The following is a 20,229-nucleotide window of genomic DNA, read 5'->3' as shown; positions in this document are numbered from 1 at the left end:
GGCACGAGTGGCAATGGGTCTCAGCAGGAGGGGGAAGGAACTCCCAGGGGCACCACTAGGTAATGCATCCAGCAAAAAAGGCAGGAATTCTCAATGGAGCACCAGTGAGTACTGGCCCCTGCGGGAGGGATGGGATTTCTGCAGAGCACTGAATAGTTTAGATCCTATTGAAACAGCCTCATTATCTCTCCACAGTCTTTTCCCTAGGATGCCACGACACAACTACTGGAAGGTGGCCCCCCTGGTGAAGTCACTATGTGCCAAACATGACATCGAGTACCAGAGCAAGCCTCTGCTCACTGGCTTTGCAGACATTTTGCGGTAAGTATGAACAGAAAGAGTTGGTGCAATAATTGCTGGCAAGATGGGGTCAGGTGTTGAGACAGAGGGATGCAGGATATAGGTGGGTTGGGACTGGATGACTCAAGATTGTGAATGACTCACAGTAAAGATGGTCCAGTGGTTAGGGCACTAGCCTAAGACTTGGGAGACCCAGATTCAATTTTTATTTTGCCAGACTTCCTCAGTGACTTTGGGCAAGTCACTTTGCCTTTCTGTGCCTCGGTTCCCCATTTGTAAAATAGGCTAATAGGGCTCTCAGGGGTATATTGAGAACAAATACATTAAAGATTGTGAGTCGATCACACCATCAGCAGACAGGGTTCATAGAATCACAGACTATCAGGGTTGGAAGGGACCTCAGGACGTCATCTAGTCCAACCCCCTGCTCAAAGCAGGACCAATCCCCAACTAAATCATCCCAGCCAGGGCTTTGTCAAGCCTGACCTTAAAAACCTTGAAGGAAGGAGATTCCACCACCTACCTAGGTAACGCATTCTAGTGCTTCACCACCCTCCTAATGAAAAAGTTTTTCCTAATATCCAACCTAAACCTCCCCCACTGCAACTTGAGACCATTACTCCTATTCTTCTTTTCCGCAGACTAAACAATCCCAGTTCCCTCAGCCTCTCCTCATAAATCATGTGTTCAAGTCCCCTAATCATTTTTGTTGTCCTCTGCTGGACACTTTCTAATTTTTCTACATCCTTCTTATAGTGTGGGGCCCAAAACTGGACACAGTACTCCAGATGAGGCCTCCTCAATGTTGAATAGAGGGGAACGATCACGTCCCTCGATCTGCTGGCAATGCCCCTACTTATACAGCCCAAAATGCCATTGGCCTTCTTGGCAACAAGGGCATGCTGTTGACTCATATCCAGCTTCTCGTCCACTGTAACCCCTAGGTCCTTTTCTGCAGAACTGCTGCCTCACCATTCGGTCCCTAGGCTGTAGCAGTGCATGGGATTCTTCCATCAGTTGCAGCGATCCTAGTGTGTGGAGGACACCATTTTGGTCTGCACATTGTGACTGTGCATGCATAATACATACAGGATCATGCAATGCAGAAAATGCAATTTGGTAGAACAAAATGGCACTCCCCATATGGCGTGACCTCACAAGTACCATTTATGCAAGGTCGTACTGTGCAGAGGACACCCATTTTGCTTTTCAAAATAGTATCCTCCATGTTGTCTGGGGTCCTGGAAGGAAATAATTAATTAAAATGGGGTCACGACGGCAAAAAGTTTGGGAACCGCTGCCTTAGAATGGGATACTGAGTCTTTCACTTCTAGATCATAGCTTCCAGTCTAGGCCTAGGTCCGTATGATACAACTAGGTGGCTGTGCAAATAGCAGCAAATGATATTATGCAAGTCCCCTTGTGTGTTCACATTGCATAAATCTACAGAATGTCCATTGTTTTACCCTCCTCCAGCTCTTTCCACCTGTCTTTGAATTTTTCTTCTCTGTGTTTGTTTCTCCATAAGGGGAGTTCAGTGGGTTTCCTGGTTCCATACTGCTACCCTTAAAAGAACATCAAGAGACAGTGAGGACAAACACCTCCTGTTAGAAGCATTCTATATAAAAGCTCTGTGTGTGTGTACTGCATGTGAATAATTATGCGGGGGAGCTGGTAGTAATCCCTCTTCTTACATTGCCCAGCATGTTCCATTATAAAGCAGTGGTTCTCAAACTTATTTTATCGTGCCCCGCTTCTTTGTGTCTGTAGTCGTTTACGCTCTGCCTTCCCTCCCCCATGGCTCCCACCACACAAGTACATATACTGCTAACCAGCTCTGAAGCCAGAGCAGAGAGTGGCAGCTGCTGGCCGGGTGCCCAGCTCTGAAGGCAGCAGCACAGAAGTAAGGGTGGCATGGTATGGCCAGCCAGCCAGCAGCTGTCTCTCTCCTAAAGCTTCTCACCCCCCCACCCCAGTGGCCCATTTACACTTACTGAGGCCTCACATGGGCCAGAAGCTCCCCCAACTCCCCCCTACAGGAAGGAAGGCAGAGGCTGGGCTCTCTCCAAGCACTATCCTTCACCCAGCGCAGGGTAACAGTGGCCAGTCCCTCCTGTGTGGGAACACATGGGTCAAGAGCTACTCCAGCTTTGCGGAAGAAGGGGAGAGGGACAGGGTTGTCCCCCTATTCCCTCTTCTGGGAAAACTACGTTCTCCTGCTGCCAGTTAATGTTGTTAGTTCGGTAACTTGAGTAATAATATCCTGTGATGCCCTGTGAAGGTTTAGGGCTCAAACACTCTTGATCATTCATGATGGGTTTTGGAGGAGGGATGTAGGTTATTAGAGTTGCACATAATGGAATTTGTTTTTTACCTTTCTTTTTAAGAAAAACCTAGGAAATTACACACACACACACAACCTCATGAAAAGATTAGTTAGTTTGCAAAGTCAAGAACCTGAAAGTTAGGAAATACCAAATTTGCAGTTGAATGTACAACCATAGTTCTGTAATCTTTTCCATATGCATTATGATGATGTCTTTAATTGCATGATCACATACAGTCCCCCCTGCCCCAGACCCTTGCCTCATTCAATGCCTAAAATGGACAAACAAAGGGGCAGAATTAAGGGGTCCTGCCACATAATTTTGGTTTCATGATTAGTACACAAGGACTTGGTCTTAGGCAAACCATTTAGATGTACAATAATGTGCTACTATTGAGTAAGTTTGTACTCGATTTATCACTGGTCTTTTAAATTTACTTTGGTTTGGTTTGTATATGGGCTCTCTATTAGCATTCACCTAATCCCTTGGAGGAAGTGTGTGATTTCTCTGGATCTTGATATCAGCCCCTATCACTGTTGGGCTGCACTTTGGTCGGTGTGGGTATTCAAAACAGCTCAACAGAGTTCTTTCTCCCAGTGGAAAAAGCTGAGATTCAGGCTTCTTTTGCCTGTATTGATTTCAACTTTATTTTACATGTTTGGGTTTGTTTCTAAGCAGTAGTGAAAATTTATTTCTTCTTCCTGCCCCATCTCTCTCTCACTGGAGAGTGTCAGAGCTCTGATGCTTTGTTTCCTCTGGGCACTTTGGTATATGTGCTTCCCTCATCAGTACTTCTCAGTCAGCAGTGGCAAAATGGCCTAGAAAGCTCTGTAGAAACCTCAGAAAGAGCTTCATATTGTGAGGAAGCATTCTCAGGTAGTCCAGTGGCTGAATGCTGTCACGCATGCTCTGAGCCCATCACCTCTTGTCCTTCCAGAGTTCAACAGGGGAGATGGGGCTTCACACTAGATTATTGCGTTCTGTCTCACCCCTGTATTTTTTTTTTCTTGATTTTATGTTCAGTCTCCTTTGCTGACTAATTGGGCTCTAACTCTCTCCCCTCTGCAGCTCTCTGAAGGATTCGGGGGAACTCTGGCTTGATGCCTATCTGCATGGATAAGCAGCAGCAACTCCCATGGGATTGATTGCCATGAAGATGTAGTACACAGCAGAGGAGGGAAAGCAGATTCAGGGAGATGAGTGGGCCTAGCTGCTGCAGTGGGAGGGCTGGTGGACTTAGTTCCAGTGTGAGTGTGGGGTTTTATAGTACACTTTTTCTCCTATTCTACCTCTATAAGGTGTGGTATGGGTATATGGGGACCACTAGGGGTTAACCTTACAAGGGGAAAGGTGGCTTTAGCAATGGGAACCGCAGCCCTTCTCTGCTGACATTTTCCTTGCAGTGAATGTGGCAGTGAATCCTATCCAGCTTCTTCCTAGTGTGACAGAGTCAAAGTGAAAATGGGGACAGTGTAAAACTTTCTGGGGTGAGGGAGAATGTGGAGAAATAAGGAGCAAAACCAGTGCTGAGAAAAAGAAGGAAGAGCCTTTAAAGACTACAGTATACATTTAAAATCTATAAACTAAGTATGTAACCACAAAGTGGATGCGAGACCGAATAGCGTGGACATGAGATTAGAGGGGCCAAAACTCAGGGTGGGGATGGATGCAAGACCATAGAGGTGAAAACACCAAGCAGGATTAGCCATGAAACCAGAGGCAGTATACAAGAGCATAGACATGAGACTAGAGCTGATATGGCATGTTCAGTGGACCACATATATGTGTGTGTAAAACAAGTAGAGAACTTCGATCTCAGGTTAGTTGTCCATTTGCAATTTCCAGTGAAAAGAGTATAAGCAGTTTCTCCCCTGCCTGAGGCAAATTCAGTTGAATAAAAGGGTTAATTGAGCAAATACTGATATTACATGTGTGATAAGGATATACATTAGTCCAGGGGAATCCCCAGTCCATTAGTTAGGCTGTTAAGCTAAACCTCTAGAGGTATTTTAGGAGAAAGAGTCTTGTAAGACTCAGAGGAAGATATATGGTAGAGTGATTTCATTTTTGTTGTATCATAAGGTGTAAAAGATGTCACAGACACATCAATACTGTGGCTTTTAGTGCTTACCTATATGGTGCTACCTGAAGCTTTAAGGGACTCCCAAAGTTGCAGCTGAGTGGTGCTGTCTCCCTGGCTTCTCTTAGAAAGTAAAAAAAGGGTTGCTAATTTGAACATGGGTGTTTGGCCAATGAATAGAGCTGAATCATTTCTGTCTGTAATGGACTGTATAACAGATCCAAGTTCCCCCAGACTTAACAGCTGTCAGTAGAAATGGAACTTGCATCATTCTACTCCACAATCACAAGCCCCTAGCATTTAGAGAATCTTTATTAAATGTAGCAGTATTAAGGCTTATGATACATACCTGACTTTCCATCAAGTTGAGCCAATGATGCACATATGCTGCCTACAGTGTATTACACCTAGTTGTTTCTTGTGTTACGTGCTTCTGAAGGGGTCCTCATAAATACAGTTCTTCGAGTGCTGTCCCTATTGGTGCTCCAACAGGTGTCGGTGCGCCCCAGCACCACTGATTGGAGATTTTTAGTAGCAGTGCCTGGTCAGGGCACATGTGCGCAGTAGCCATCTTGTGTCCCAACCCACTCAGTTCCTTCTCAACTGTCCTCGGCTGCAGAGAGAGCTCCAACAGCAGTGTCAGAAATTTACCTAGAAAATATTTAGAAATAGTTATTGCTAAGTTTAATTCCCAGCAGTTAGTTCATAGTTAATCTTAGGTTTCCAGTTAACCACTTAGACTTTCCTGCGTGGTTTTTTTTTGGTTTGGTTTTTTTTTACACTCTGAAAGCTCTCCTCTCAGTTTCTATCTCCTTGTACTATGACAAAATTGGACAATGAAAATGCCAGGCTCCCCTGGTTTTAAACACTGCACTTCATGTAAGGACGCTATGCCTATCTCCGAGGACTGCAGTACAAGCATCCCTTGATGTCATGGTCGTGGCCGCTCACACGACGGCTACAGCTATAGTCGTGAGACTGGCATCCTGGTTACAATCTTCCGGAATCCCCAAGTACCTCCAGATTAAAGACCTTCCCTTTGACAGAGAAAAATTATTTTCCACAAAGACTGTCGAAGTCCTACACTCAGTGAAGGACTCTCGAACAACGCTCCGAACCGTGGGCATAGACATACCCCCAATAGACCCAGGAGATACCAACCTTATAACCGAAAGAGGGACACATTGGTTCACAGGCAACGGAGACCTTTCGAGAATTCACGCCAAAGACATCGTCCCCAGAGATGCTGACCACCTCAGTCCCAGTCAACTGCATCATACGCACCACCGGCCAAGATGCAATTTTGAAGATTTGATCCAGGGTCTGATCGACCTCCCACGGCAGTCAGCACATATTACACAACCTATCCAGAGGTTTGGCCTCTGACTACGGCCATTTTATCGAGCGTGGGCATCCGTCACCACAGATCACTGGGTACTAGAGAGAGTACGATCTGATTACACCATCTCTTTCGTCTCCATCCCACCTACTCATCCCTCTTCAGGGACCCTTCTCACGAGCATCTTTTTCAGCAAGAGGTAATCCATCTTGTACAGCTAGGTGCTGTGGAACACATTCCAGGACACAGTGGGAAGGGGCTCTGCTCCCATTACTACTTGACCCAAAAGAAAAATGGAGGATGGAGACCCGTTCTTGATCTCAGGAAACACAACAAAGGTATCTGTACCCACAGATTCAAAATGGTCACCCTGTACACTGTCATCCCTACGCTGGACAAGGGGGACTGGTTCTCAGCTCTGGATCTACAAAATGCATATTTTCACATTACCATCCATCTACTCTAACTCCAGTACAACAATTGACTTCATAGGAGCGCACCTGGACTCAGTGGAGGCCAAAGCATCATTGCCAATGCTTCGATTCACAGCAATGACCTCCCTCATATCAGTGGTCTCAGACAGCCTGTGGGTATCTACATGCACCTGCCTACAACTCTTGGGATGTATGGCAGCCACCACTTTCATTGTAACACACACCAGACTACACATGTGCTGCCTCCAAGGACAGCTGAGCTTGGTATACATCCCACAGAAGCACATTCTAAACAAAAGACTCACACCGACCCCAGAGGTCACTACGATGGTGGACAAACCCAATAAACCTTTGCTCAGGCATCCCGTTTCAATAAGACCCACCACCCCTACAAATCACAACAGCTGCTTCACTGATCTGATGAGGAGCTCACCTGAACCAACATACAATCCAAGGTAAATGGTCCCCCACAGAAACACACTTACACATCAATCTGCTTGAATCACACATGGTCCGCAACACCTGCCTACATTTTCTCCCTATTATACATGGAAAAACGACAAGCGTCCTGATGGACAACATTGCATGTATGTTATATATAAACTGACATGGTGGAGCACGATTCCACTCCTTATGCACCAAGGCCTTAAAACTATGGAACTAGTTCATAAAAAAAACCACCACTATTACCGCAGCATACTTCCCAGGTCACCTGAACATAATGGTGGACACATTAAACAGACTGTTTGTTTCCCCAAGAACACAAATGGGAAATGAACAACGAAATATTACAACACATTTCATGTGTGGGATCCCCACACATAGATCTGTTCCCGACATTAGTAAACACAAAGTGCCCAAAGTTTTGCTCACAAGCAGGACTGGGAGCATGAGTCCTAGGAGATGCCTTTCTCATCAAATGGAATGCTCCCCTCCTATATGCATACCCACTGATACCTCTGATCTCCAGGGTAATACACAAAATATGAACCAAGAGGGCCAAAATAATCCTCCTAGTATCGACATGACCTAGACAGACTTGGTTCCCTTACCTGTCACGCATAGTGATCTGCACACCATTCACTCTCCCTCGTCTACAGAATCTTGTCTCTCAGAATGACACTCAAGTCCTCCATCCGGACCCAGAGAGACTTCAGCTGAAGGCATGGCTCCAATGCAATGAACTAACCTGCTCAGAACAAGTAAAACAAGTGTTAATAAACCGCAGGAAACATAGCACACATACTACTTACCTCCAAAAATGGAAAAGATTCTTCTTATGGTGCCAGACCAAACAAATATCTGCAAGACAGGCACCGCTTCCACTAATACTGGAATACTTATTATCCCTAAAGATCTCAGGACTTGCTATGAGATTGCCATCACAGCTTTCCATCAAGAGGTAGACGGGACCTCAATATTTTCTCATTTCTAAACTATTTGTAACAGACATACAGAACATGTACCCAGACATCTAAGAACTCACACCAGCATGGGACTTAAACCTTGTGCTCCAAAGGCTAACCAGAGCCCCATTCAAACCTTTAGCCACATACCTATTACTTCATTTATCTATGAAAGTGGCATTTCTGGTTGCTATTACATCAGCATGGACAGTCAGCAAGATAGAGGTTCTCATGTCTCACTCCCCATACGCCATATTCTTCAAGGATAAAGTAATACTTAGAACACACCCTAAATTTTGCCAAAATTTCCGTATTCATTCTACCTAAACCAACCAATCCATGTATGTGCGTTTCATCCAGACCCACACACTAACACGTATGAGGCGACCCTGCACATGTTGGATGCGCGCTGTGTCTTAGCTTTTCACCTGGACAGAACAAAACCCTTCTGAAAATCACCCCGCCCTTTGTGTCAACAACAGAATGGTCTAAGGGCTCTACCATATCCATGCAAAGATTACCTAAATGAATATCTAGCTGTATCCACATGTGCTATTCACTATACAACCCTGAAGCCCTGCCAGGCATCAGAACCCAGTCAACAAGAGCTTTATTTACCTCCATAGCATTCCTACACAACATTTCCATTCTAGACGTATGCAGGGCGGCCACCTGGGCCTCCAAACACACATTCACAAACCACTATGTGTTAATCTCGGTTCAAGCTCAGACACAAGACGAGGCCTCATGGTACTAGCCTCAGCGATGAACCTCAATCCGAAGTCCCTTCCATCCTTGTGAGGGCACTGCTCTACATTCACCTGAAGTGGAGCACCCATAGGGACAGCACTTGAAGAAGAGACAATTACTTACCCTGTGCAGTAACTGAGGTTCTTTGAGATGTGTGTCCTTGTGGGTGCTCCATTACCCACCCTCCTCCCCTCTACTTTGGAGTTTGCTTTAAGGACTCTACAGTAGAGAAGGAACTGAGGGGGTCAGGATGCACAAGCACTAGATGACGTGCCAGTGGCACTACGAGACGGCTGTTGTGCATTCACACCCTGACCAGGCACGGCTACCAAAAATCTCCAATCTGGGTCCTGGGACACAACGCCTGAAGCGAAGCACCCACAGGGACACACATCTCAAAGAACTTCAGTTACTGCACAGAGTGAATAACCTTCTCTTCAGGCAGAAAATGAGAATTCTTACCCCCTCTCCCACACACACTTTTAATATTGTATTGCAATATACAAGGAAATATACCACCACCACCACCACCAAAGACATATGATGGATCTAAATTGACGTGTTTGTGGAGGACAAGCATACAATATATTGCATAAAATTGTAATTCGTAGTGTATGTAACTTGTAGTAGCAATAAATAACCATTCTTTGCTGTGTGTTAGTTTGATACTGTTTTGAATCTATAATGATTGCAGGGTAATTATATACTGAAAACAACTGAACTAGTTAAGGATGCCATGACGTGGGGAAAATGGGCTTGTAGCTTTTTATTTCAGAATTTATAATGGAAAAAAAATAGCAAAATATTATAAGCTATCACCTATCCCTACTTTAAAGGGCTACCCTAGTCTGTTAAGCTACAACATCAAACAAGCGTTAATATTTCTGGCCTACTACAATCAGGCTTTTATATTGCACCCCTATTAACTCTAGCAGAAACTGAAATCTAGCAGAAGAGCAGATCTACTCAATTTCATGCACCTCGTATGAACCTTGCACTGATACATGCAAGCCACCAGAGCCGGTACTAGTCCATTGGGAACCCTAAGCAGGAATAATGGGGGATCAGTGGTCCTAATTGCAGTATCTCCACAATGTGGGGCCCTCTTGAGCTGTGTGGGGGCCTTAAGAAATTGCTTAGTTAGTCTTCTTATGCCTAGCACTGTCACTCCAACCCAGCCTCTTAATTTGCATAGACCTATCTGATTGTCCCACATTCAGGTTGAATAGCCTGCATATACAGCTCAGAGCCACCAGAGGCCACTGTGGTGCCTGCAGTCCTACAGCATCTGTCTCACTGCTCCCTCTGCTGGATCTGTGCAGGGGTAGAGCAGTGGGGAGAACCAAGCAAGCCGCAGCAAGTGAAGGGAGGTCCAGGGGACCCAGCCACCCCAGACCCCCTCCAGCTTCCTCAATATCCCCCCTCCAGTCACCCAGTGTTCCCTTACACACACACGCATCTCCCTCAAATTCTCCCCCCACAAATCTAAGTACACCCTCAGCTTTTCCAAACCTCCAACCTCACAAACCCAACTTCTCGTAGCTCACCCCCAGCTTCCCCCTGCCACTTCCACCTACCCAGCCTTCTAGTTTCTGTCCAGACAATCCCACAAAATTAGCTTTGCCAGACATTTTTGAGCACCTACACAGCTGCCAAGTTTTGTGCAGCCCTCTTTGGCCTGCATAATTGTACAATCAGCCTTTTAACAATCTTCCCTTTCCCAGAGACAGAAAATAATTACACTTAAAGCGACAGTGTCTTTAAAACATTCCTTTGCCCCATATACACTGTGACGGATTCGATCACAGAAACTCCCTTGGGGCTGCCAACTGATGTGCCAAGACTACTACTGCCCCTGCTTTCCCTGTCAGCTTGGGACTCCAGAGCCCTACCTTGTTGTGCCAGACATGCTTGATGGCCAGAAACACAGATCCAGGTCTGAACCCAGTCCCACAACCTGCAAGCTTAACTGAAAAAAGCAGATGCCCAACTCCCAGTGGGGTCCAAATCCCAAATAAATCTGTTTTACCCTGTATAAAGCTTATACAGGGTAAACTCATAAATTATTCACCCTCTATAACACTGATAGAGAGATATGCACAGCTGTCCCCCCCCCCCCCGGTATTAATACATACTGTGGGTTAAATAATAAGTAAAAAGTGATTTTATTAAATACAGAAAGTAGGATTTAAGTGGTTCCAAGTAATAGCAGGCAGAACAAAGTAAATTACAAAATAAAATAAAACACACAAGTCTATGCCTAATACAGTAAGAAAACTGAAAACAGATAAAACCTTACCCTCAGAGGTATTCCAGTAAGCTTCCTTTTACAGACTAGTCTCCTTCTAGTCTGGGTCCAGCAATCACTTACACCCCCTGTGTTTACTGTCCTTTGTTCCAGTTTCTTTCAGGTATCCTTTGGGGTGGAGAGGCTGTCTCTTAAGCCAGCTGAAGACAAAATGGAGGGGTCTCCCTCAGGCTTAAATAGACTTTCTCTTGTGGGTGGAGACCCCCTCCTCTCTCCTATGCAAAGTCCAGCTCCAAGATGGAGCTTGGGAGTCACCTGGGCAAGTCACATGTCCATGCACGACTCAGGTTTTTACAGGCAGCAGCCATTGCCCACATGCTATCTTGAATGTCTGCAGGAAGACTTCTTATGTGGATTGGAGCCTTCCAAGATCCATTGTTCATTAAGTGTTTCTTGATTGGGCACTTAATTTGCACATTCCTTTCTCAAGAAGCTGACCAAATGCTTTACTAAGGCTACTTAAAATTCAAGCAAGTACACAGCCAATATTCATAACTTCGGGTACAAAAATGATACATGCATACAAATAAGATGAATAGATTCAGTAGATCATAACCTTTACAGAGATATGTTACGTGGCATATGTAGCATAAAAATATTCCAGTTGTGTCATATATACATTCATAAGCATATTTCCATAAAGCTTATGGGGTGCACCGTCACATACTTGCCACAGGCCCAGGCTTGTCTGTTTCAGATTTACTTCCATATACATGAAGTATCTGCTGGCCAACAATATGAAAAACATTCTGGTTTATTCATTCAAATTCTCTCTCTCTCTCTCTCTCTCTCTCCCCCCTGCCCCCACCTCCTTCCAGGCAGAGACTTGCATTTCCTTTCATGGCATTACTAGTCCCAGCTGGGTGGTTCTTGGATCACACTAGTTGCAGACATTTAAACTCCAAATAAACAATACCAAACTAGCTAGCCATGCCTCCCACACTGAAATTTTAACAGCTTCCAGTGACTTTAAAGTACATAACAAGGGTTGTTTTGCACAGTTCTGCATCAGTGATCCTTTATTAAATCACCCCTCCATGGACAACTAGAAGCTTTTACTCTTGTTTTTAATTCAGACCAAGCCACCATTCAAGACTTGACAGCTCACCTAAATGGCTAAATTGCAGATTAAGGTATGCATGGTACTTTAAAATTAATTCTTTCACTTCTGATATAACCTCAAACTCAAGGCAGTGAAATAAATGCCAGACAAAACAGAAACTGTTACCCAGCCACCAATAATGAAAACCTGCATGGCTGGCGCAGTACAAGTTGGTGGAGTTGTTGGCAAAAGCTCAACTTCACTGGGCAGTGAGAGGTTACAGTGGTGTAACCAGCCTTATGGTGAATAAGTTTAGCAATGAAATAAATCTGTTCTTTAGCCATAAAATCATTTTGCAACAGGAACTACAAGAAATATCCTCCAAAGCCTCAGGGCTGAAAGCACGATTTGGGTGAAACAGAGAATTTATACAGATGTGGAAGTGTAGTCGGAATTTGTCCCTCAGGGAAATAAGGGCTTCACAGTTCTGCCCCATTCAGTGATCCCTAGAACTGAAATTGCTGAAAACAAGGTCTAAATACTAAGCCTTGGATCTGCTTTGTGACAGCATTTTCAGTGAAAGCGCCAACTCAGCCTGCACGAGCAGTGAGATTCCCCCAATAACTGCTGAAATCCCTGAGAGCTATATTAAGTGGTGGGACCTCAAGACATTGCAGAGGTTGCAGTAGAGAGGCTGGTGGCAGCAGAAAAAGTGACGGCACAAGCAGCCACTGGCAGCAGAGTGAACAATGGCACAGTGGCCGGCGGCAGAGTGAATGATTGCATGGCAACAGGCAGCGACGCAGAGTAAACGGCGTGGCAGCAGCATCTGAGGCATTGCTTGATGCCTTGCTCCCCTTCCCCACTCCTTCTGCTCCTCAATGGGATGTGAACACACATGAATGCACTTCTGAATTCTGGGTCTTGGCTGACCAAGGACAGCAAGTGTGAGTGGGGTTGCAGTGGAGGAGCAGGGAGTGGCATGTTAAAGGAACATTTGTTTGTCAGACTTTCACACCACAAGGTGAGAAACTGAGGCAAAGGACACTGCCCAACGTACTCTGGGGTAGGTGTTTTACACATGGTCATATGCTTTTGAATCATGGTTGTGGTGTTTTCCCAAGTCAGGTTATTTTCCCTTTTTTATTAAAAGTTTTCTTTGCTATACAGGGCCGCAGTGCTTGCGAGAGGGGAAGCATTGCTTCTTAGAGGTGCCCAGAGGTGGTGGTTAGTTTTCCCAGGTTATGGGGTGGTGGCTTGAGCCGGTTCTGTATTGTATTGCTAAGTAGATACTGAACCCAGCCCTGTTGCTGCCAACGCCACCTGGCAGAAGGGCTACATAGAGAAAGGATAGACGATTAGGGACAGGGATTAAACATGAGGGATTTTTTTTAACCTATTTGCTCCATTTTTAGTTTGAAACCTTTTCCATTTGATCCTTTCCCCTTCTTATTTTGAGCCCACCCCTTTTATTTTCCATTTTGACCAAATGTAACTTCCTGCCATGTCCCTGGCTTTAATCTTCCCATCCCCTTTTTAGTTTCTTCTCTTCCTGGCCCACGAGACATTGCATCACCAGCTGCATAATGCAAAGACAGAGATTAACTCGATAGTGAATCCCATGTAAATGTCAGTAATAAGGCAATTGCTGGGACAGCAAGTTTGAAAAAATGGCCCCTCCTCCTGCTGGTAAGTCATTGCTCCTACCTCCTGCAGCCACTCTCCTGGAGAAGGAAGGGAAGGTTGGGGTCCTAGACTCAACTACCTAAGAATACTTAGGGAGACCAGTTTGAGAATTCTTGAGCTGTACAGCCATATGGAGGGATTCAATCAACAGGAGAGTAAAAATTTAGGGGTGGCAGGCAAGAAGTCTCCCTCAGCCCCCAGTGCTCATGCCTACACCTAACTTTCCCTTACTCCTAACTCTGTGCCTTCTTTAACTCTGCCCCTTATGGTTAGAACAGCCTTCCAGTCAATCTCTATCCAGCCCCATCCCTCTATGATTGTTTCTGAATAGTCCATGCTATTTCTTGCATTAGTATTAGATCAGAACCAGCCTGGATAAATCAGAAATAGCACAAAATAGAAAAGAAAATATTCACCAGTGCTTGTTCTCTGAGGTGATTACAGATATAGAAGCCAGGGGAGGGAGGATGGATCTTCCCTCTACCACAACCCAAGAAATCAGGTCAAGTCAGGGGCTACTACTGACCACACTTTATGTTTTAGGTTATGGAGACCCCTTTTAGATTTATTTTGTGCAAGTTAGACATCAGCTGGACTATTGAAAGCTAGGTGAGCCCATTTTGTAAGACACTTTGTAAGGCTCAGGCAAGCTGGGACAGTCCTATTGTTCTTGTATTATTGAAAAGGATAAACAGGAGCATCCCCTTTACTGTCCGTATGCTATACATTATTTTGCATATCTCTATTATGTTTTCTCTTACTGAACTCCTCTCTCAACTAAATGGATCCAATCTTTTCATGTCCCCTCATATGGAAATCTCTCCACTCTTCCAAATATTCTCATCCCCTGTTTCTGAACTCCTATTTCTGTTATATCGTTTTTGAGATACGGTGCCAGAATGGAACACAGTATTCCAAGAAGGGTGATCCGTTGATTTATATAACAACATTATATAAACAGCAAGATTAAAGCCAAATAAAAAGACTATTCATCTCAATGGAAACGTAATCTTTGCAAGTGGCAGAGAGAGGCTTCCACACTAGATCTATAACAAAAACATTGTTTATATAATTGCGAGTTTCCTAAGAGATTGAAAGCATTTAATATCCAAAGTTCTGATCCGGGGCACCAGAATAGGGGGGCCAGAAGACCATGCCCCCCTTTTTACTGGCCATAAGGGTGAGCAATGGGGAGGAGGGGGCAGAGAAGAGCGAATTGGGGGTGGGATCTTGAGGGGTAGAGGTGACACAGTAGTGGGGCTGCAGGGGAAGAAGCGGTGTGGGGGTGGAGGCTCAGAGGGGGATGGGCAACACGAGGGCTGGTGCTTGGGGAGAAGGAGCGGGGCAGGAGCAGGACCTTGGGAGGTAGGATGGCCAACCCTCCTGGATTGCCTTGGCGTCTCCAGGAATTAAAGATTAATCCTTAATTAAAGATTATGTCATGTGATGAAACCTTCAGGAATACATCCAAGCAAAGTTGGGAACCCTAGGGGGGCACTTGTGGCCCCTCTCCCGCACTTTCAGGGCACTTCTGCCACTCCTGGTTCTGATCAAGATAAGGAAAGGCAAGGCCAGGGCTATCCTACTAGTCCCGATGTGGCCAAGACAGACATAGTTCCCTTACCTCATTTAGCTGGCTGTTTGCCCTCTGATCACTTTCCAGACCATCCCTCATCTTCTCTCTCAAGAAGCCAGGCAAACCCTTCCCCCGCAGTCTCTGCGTTCTGGCTACGTGGCTGATCTCTTGAGATCAGAAGGACCATTTGTTTGATGAAATTGGTTTTCAGTAATCACTCATCATAGAGTCCAGTGTCTGGGCGGTGAAGGAAGGGCTGGAATGCCTAAGGACAGTGCATTTTTGACTTCTTGTTAACCAATGTGGTGAGACAGAAGTTTACTTTTGTTACTGGCTTCATATAATCTAATGAGTCTAAACTAAATCTAAACACAACCAGTTGGGTGTGTTTGCCCTATTTCTCAGCAGTTTATCCTGAATTTGGCATCCTCAGCTGTGACCCACTGAGGCATGGTGTTAGGAGGGCTTTGGCCTTTTAACTTGAGAGGACTAAATCTTTTAGAAAGTCTTTCAAATTCTTTCTCTATTGTGGACAGATCTAAAGGGTCGGCCATCTCCAAGCAGAGACTCTAGGCAGATATAGGGCTGCATTAATTGTTGCTATCAATCTCAGGGTCTCCAACTTCCTTCAGGTGTACAAATGCACTCAACGAGATCTTTCTACTTGAATAGCCTTTCTGAAAAATGTTCCCGTTACTGAAATGTATAGGTCCAGGACTTGGACCTCTATATGTATCTTTTTCTGAACATTATGCAGTAACCCAGATCTCAGCTTCCAGTGCTACGTTTGGCTCTGCTGTGTTATCTTCAGTTTTGGACTCGACTCCAAAGCTCCCTCCTCCTCAGTGGAAACTGCTCGGTAGTCACCCAGAGTGAAGCATCCATAGTGTCACTACTCGAAGAAAAAGAGGTTACTTGCCCTGTGCAGTATCTGCGGTTCTTCGAAAAGTGTGTCCTTATGGGTGCTCCACTACCCTCCCTCCTTCCCCTCTGCTCTGCTCTGCTATAGAACTTCATGGCAGAGAAGGAACTGAGGGTGGATTTACTACAGCGATGGAAGAACTCCTTCTGTTGCTGTGTGAGGCCATGGCTATACTACCGCTTATGCCGGCAAAGCTTATGTCACTCAGGGGTGTGAAGAAAAACACCCCTCCTGAGCGATATAAGTTTCACCGGCATAAGCACCAGTGTGCACAGCGCTATGTCAGCAGGAGAGCCTCTCCCGCCGACATAGGTTCTGCCCCTCCTTGAGGTGGTTTTATTATGTCGACAGGCGAGCTCTCTCTCATTAGCATAGAGCGGCTACACAAGGAATCTTACAGCAGCACAGCTGCAAGCTGTGCCGCTGTAAGCTCACTAGTGTAGACCCAGCCTAAATGTCTATGCTACATTGCTAGAGTAGATACACCTGCTGCCTAGACTGCAAAGTTTCACTGGCATAGCTATGTCAGCTGGGAATGTGGGGGTGGGGGGGAAAGCACACTGTTTGCAAATGTAGCTATGCTGGCAATACCCCCAGTACGGGTGCAACTCGGCAAAGCTAATGTCTTCCAGGGGGGTGGTTTAGCTACGCCTGCAGAAAAACTCCTGCTGGCTTATGCTGTGTCTCCACTAGGGGGCTCAGCCAGGATAGCTAATCCAGCAATGCATGTGTAGTGTAGACAAGCCCTGATAATAGTATTTCGCTGTGCTCTAATAACACTTTCCTTCTGTAATCCTTCCTTGCTTTAGGACCTGTGGTGTGATCTGGGATATTGATTTCTTCTCTTTGTTATGGAGAGCATTGTTTGCCATTCTAACAGTGAGTGAGACAATGGGTAGCTGTAGAGATTAGGGAAGGACCAATGGAGTTTAAAAACAAAGGGAATATAAATAAACCATCTCCCTTGTGGCTAGAGGTGGGAGCCATTTAAAAATAATAATTAAAAACCTCTTCCTGTTAAAGTGCCAAGTTTGAAAATGGACTGGGGCCGTGGGACCTGCTCCCCCAAAGTAACTCACTGATGGTGAGACTAGTGGTCTTGGGGGAGCAAAGCATATGTAAGGGAAGAGGCATGTCATGGGCAGCACCTGGTGTATTCAGCATCCAAAGGGCTCCCGAGAGGGTGTGAACCAATGACTGCCAGAAGTGTGTGTGGGAGAGGAATTGAAGAAGTCAGGTTGTTCCCTTGTGGGGACGGCTGGTCAAAGTCATTTTGAATTCTTATCCTATCCTCCACAGTGCTAGCAACCCCTCCCAGCTTGGTGTCCTCTGTACATTTTGTAAGCAGACTCTCCACCCCATGATCCATGTCACCAAGGAAAATACTGAATCGTACCCAGACCCAGGACAGACCCCTGGGGGACCTCATTACAGGTGTCCCCCCACTTTGACAGCAAACCATTGTTAACTCTTCTGGAATACAGTCTTTCAACCAGTAGGGCACCCATCTTTTGATAACTCCCTCTATGCCTCATTTCCCTAGTTTGTTTATGGGAATGTCATATGGGACTGTGTCAAAAACCTTACTAGAATCAAGCTACAACATATCTACACTTTCCCCCCATCCGCTAGGCCAGTAACCCTGTCAAAGAAAGGAAATTAGGCTGGTTTGGCATGATTTCTTTTGACAAATCCATGTTAGTTATTATTTATAGCCCCATTGTCCTCTAGGTGCTTACAGATTTATTGCTTAATAATTTGTTCACCTCTGTTTTTACACGTAGTGCGGGACAGCCAAAACTTAAGGTTGTAGAATTTGTTGCTGTTCTGTTTTTCATCCCAGTGGAAGGCTTTATTGACAAAGCAAGAGCAGTCAGGATTTTTCTTAATCTAATTTGTTCTGGAATGGCACTTGACAGCTGGGATCATGCTGCCAAGAATGTTCTGGTCCTGGAACCTGAGCCAGAATCCATGTTTATCCAGTTGCATCATCCCTTTTGGAGTTAAGTGGTCTCAGTGGATCATGTAGTTCCCTGATGAAACTACCGGGGGAGAGAGGTAAATGGCAAAGGGAGTTCTAATAGGAGTGGAACAGGAAAAGTTTGGCAGAACCAGTGGGTTTGCAGGCCCCTGGGAGAGGTGGAACTGAGAGGAGTGCAGTAGCCAATTGGCTCTTGGGTGGGCAAGACTGGGTAGGGTCACTTTCAATACGGATAATGCAGAGAAGGCAGCTAGCTCAGTACCAGCTCAGGAGCGTGACGGAAGCAGGGAGAAGAGTGAAGTTGCTCAGTGCTGAGGCAGATGGAGATAGCTTCAGAGTCAAGTCCTCCTAAAGTGCAAATGAGGGATATAGTGGAGGAGGCAGGCCCCTGCAGCTCTTCACTTGGGAGGAGATCAGGCTCCACCCGGGGCTGGGGGCACCCGCAGCAGGAGCAGTGGCTGGTGATTGACAGGAAGGTCTATGACATGAGCCAGTTCTATTGGTGGCACCCGGAGGGCGCACGGCTTATCAGTCTCTATGCAGGGCAGGATGCCCCAGTAAGAGCCAGGATGGGGGCGGCGTATAGCAGAAGGTACCACTGTGCAGGGCAAGATGACATGGTAAGAACTGAGAAGTAGGGTCATGTTGCTTGTCAGCTACTATGTGGGACAAGATACCATGGTGAGGCCCAGGAGATTTGTCAAGGTGTGACCAACCAATCAAAGGGGCTGGAAAACTGGCTTAAAAAGCCAGCTGGGATTTCTTGTGTCCAATGAATTCAAGGGAAATACTACAGAGATGTTATGGTCAACTGTATGCCTTCCCCACCCCTTCCCCAGACCTTAAAAGGCTATTTGCAAGTGAATCAAGTGGAATAGGACAGGGCTGGACTGACTGGACTTCAATGACCCCTGACGGTGTGTCACATGCCAAGGTACAATCCAGACCAGTGTGGGGTTGTGTCATTGCCTGCCCTGCAATCTTGGGTGCCTCACAATGCTTTGCTGTTGTAGCTCCCAACCTGGGCGGCTCACAAATAGCCATCCATGTGCAGGTCACACTGAAGTGTCTGGGTATAGCAGCAGTCCGGGTCCAGCAGCTCCGTCTCCAGCAGCCTGTCAGCAAACACCAGCCACACCCTGGCTCCCACCAGCCTTGATTACTACTTGCAGGGTGACAATAACACACTCCCAGTCCTGGATTTTCCCAAAACTGTGTTCTGCACTGTCCAGCCCTCTCCTGGGTAGTTTGGAGAACAGAGGTCCCTTGCCCATGTAAGTGGGTCAATATTCAAGAGTTTACTACTTTAACCGGAGTTACCAAACAGTTTGGTTTAAAGACAACACTGGATTGGTTTAGATTAAAAGATAAAACAAGTTTATTAACAGTAGAAGATAGGATTTTAAGTGAGTACAAGTAAAAGGTATTAAAGTCAGCAATGGTTACAAGACAAATAAAGATAAAACACTTTCTAATAGCTAAAACTTTACTTTGAACCAAATCTAGCTTGTTAAGTCCTTACCACATGTTCCCAGCAACATGACTGACCAAATTCTCTGGTCGGGATTCTCCCCTCTCCCCCAAAGTCAAAGGGCTGGTTCCCTTGTTGTGAAAGAGAGAGAGATGGAAAGAAAGATGCCTTGGGGTATTTTTGCCCATCGCTTTTATAGTCCAGTCACCCTTTGAAGTGGATTCTTCTGATAATTATCCCTCAAAGCAACGTTTATTCAAACAGTGAAGAAAGAATTGGTGGTGAAGGTGGCTCCATGCTCTTTCTTCTCACCTCTTCAATGTTTTCTGAAATGCAGATTTTCCTGGTCTCCTGCCTTTATGCCCCCCCACGCACACACACACACTTTGCTGTCATGAGGACTCTGTGTACTACATATATGTAAACTGAGGTACACACGTATTCCTTTGTTTAGGACAGACCTGTTGAACAACTTTTTCCCAGGCAGGGCTGTGTGATTTTGAACATATGCTAATAACATCATAAGGGGGATTTCATAACTTTACATATAATATTGCTACATACATTTCACCGTGATATTATTGACCAGCACTTTTAAAATGATACC

At 45.5% G+C, this 20,229-nt stretch overlaps 2 protein-coding genes across 5 annotated transcripts in view; both read left to right on the top strand.

Annotated features, from left to right (window-relative positions):
• LOC140912487 (acyl-CoA (8-3)-desaturase) overlaps positions 1-9,291 on the top strand; it is a 30,851-nt gene extending 21,560 nt beyond the window's left edge. The window contains exons 11-12 of one of the 2 annotated variants that reach the window (XM_073346950.2): positions 196-321; positions 3,696-9,291. In XM_073346950.2, coding sequence (XP_073203051.1) covers positions 196-321; positions 3,696-3,747 — 178 coding nt within the window. In that variant the 3' untranslated portion in view covers positions 3,748-9,291. Of the gene's footprint in view, positions 1-195; positions 322-1,828; positions 2,039-3,695 lie in introns of those variants that run through there. The other variant, XM_073346949.2, reaches the window with a different exon arrangement.
• A 2,697-nt stretch (positions 9,292-11,988) lies between these two features.
• The window catches only part of LOC144930644 (uncharacterized), a 34,395-nt gene continuing 26,154 nt past the window's right edge, over positions 11,989-20,229 (top strand). For all 3 annotated transcript variants that reach the window (XR_013635905.1, XR_013635906.1, XM_078853137.1), the window contains exon 1: positions 11,989-12,077. The gene's annotated coding sequence lies outside the window, so the exon portion shown is untranslated. The remainder of the gene's footprint in view (positions 12,078-20,229) is intronic.

This window comes from Lepidochelys kempii, chromosome 6 (genome assembly GCF_965140285.1).
Source record: "Lepidochelys kempii isolate rLepKem1 chromosome 6, rLepKem1.hap1, whole genome shotgun sequence".
In the NCBI taxonomy this organism is placed as follows: Eukaryota; Metazoa; Chordata; order Testudines; family Cheloniidae; genus Lepidochelys; species Lepidochelys kempii.
The sequence above is the reverse complement of the archived record's forward strand: the minus strand, read 5'-3'. Positions and strand labels throughout refer to the sequence as shown.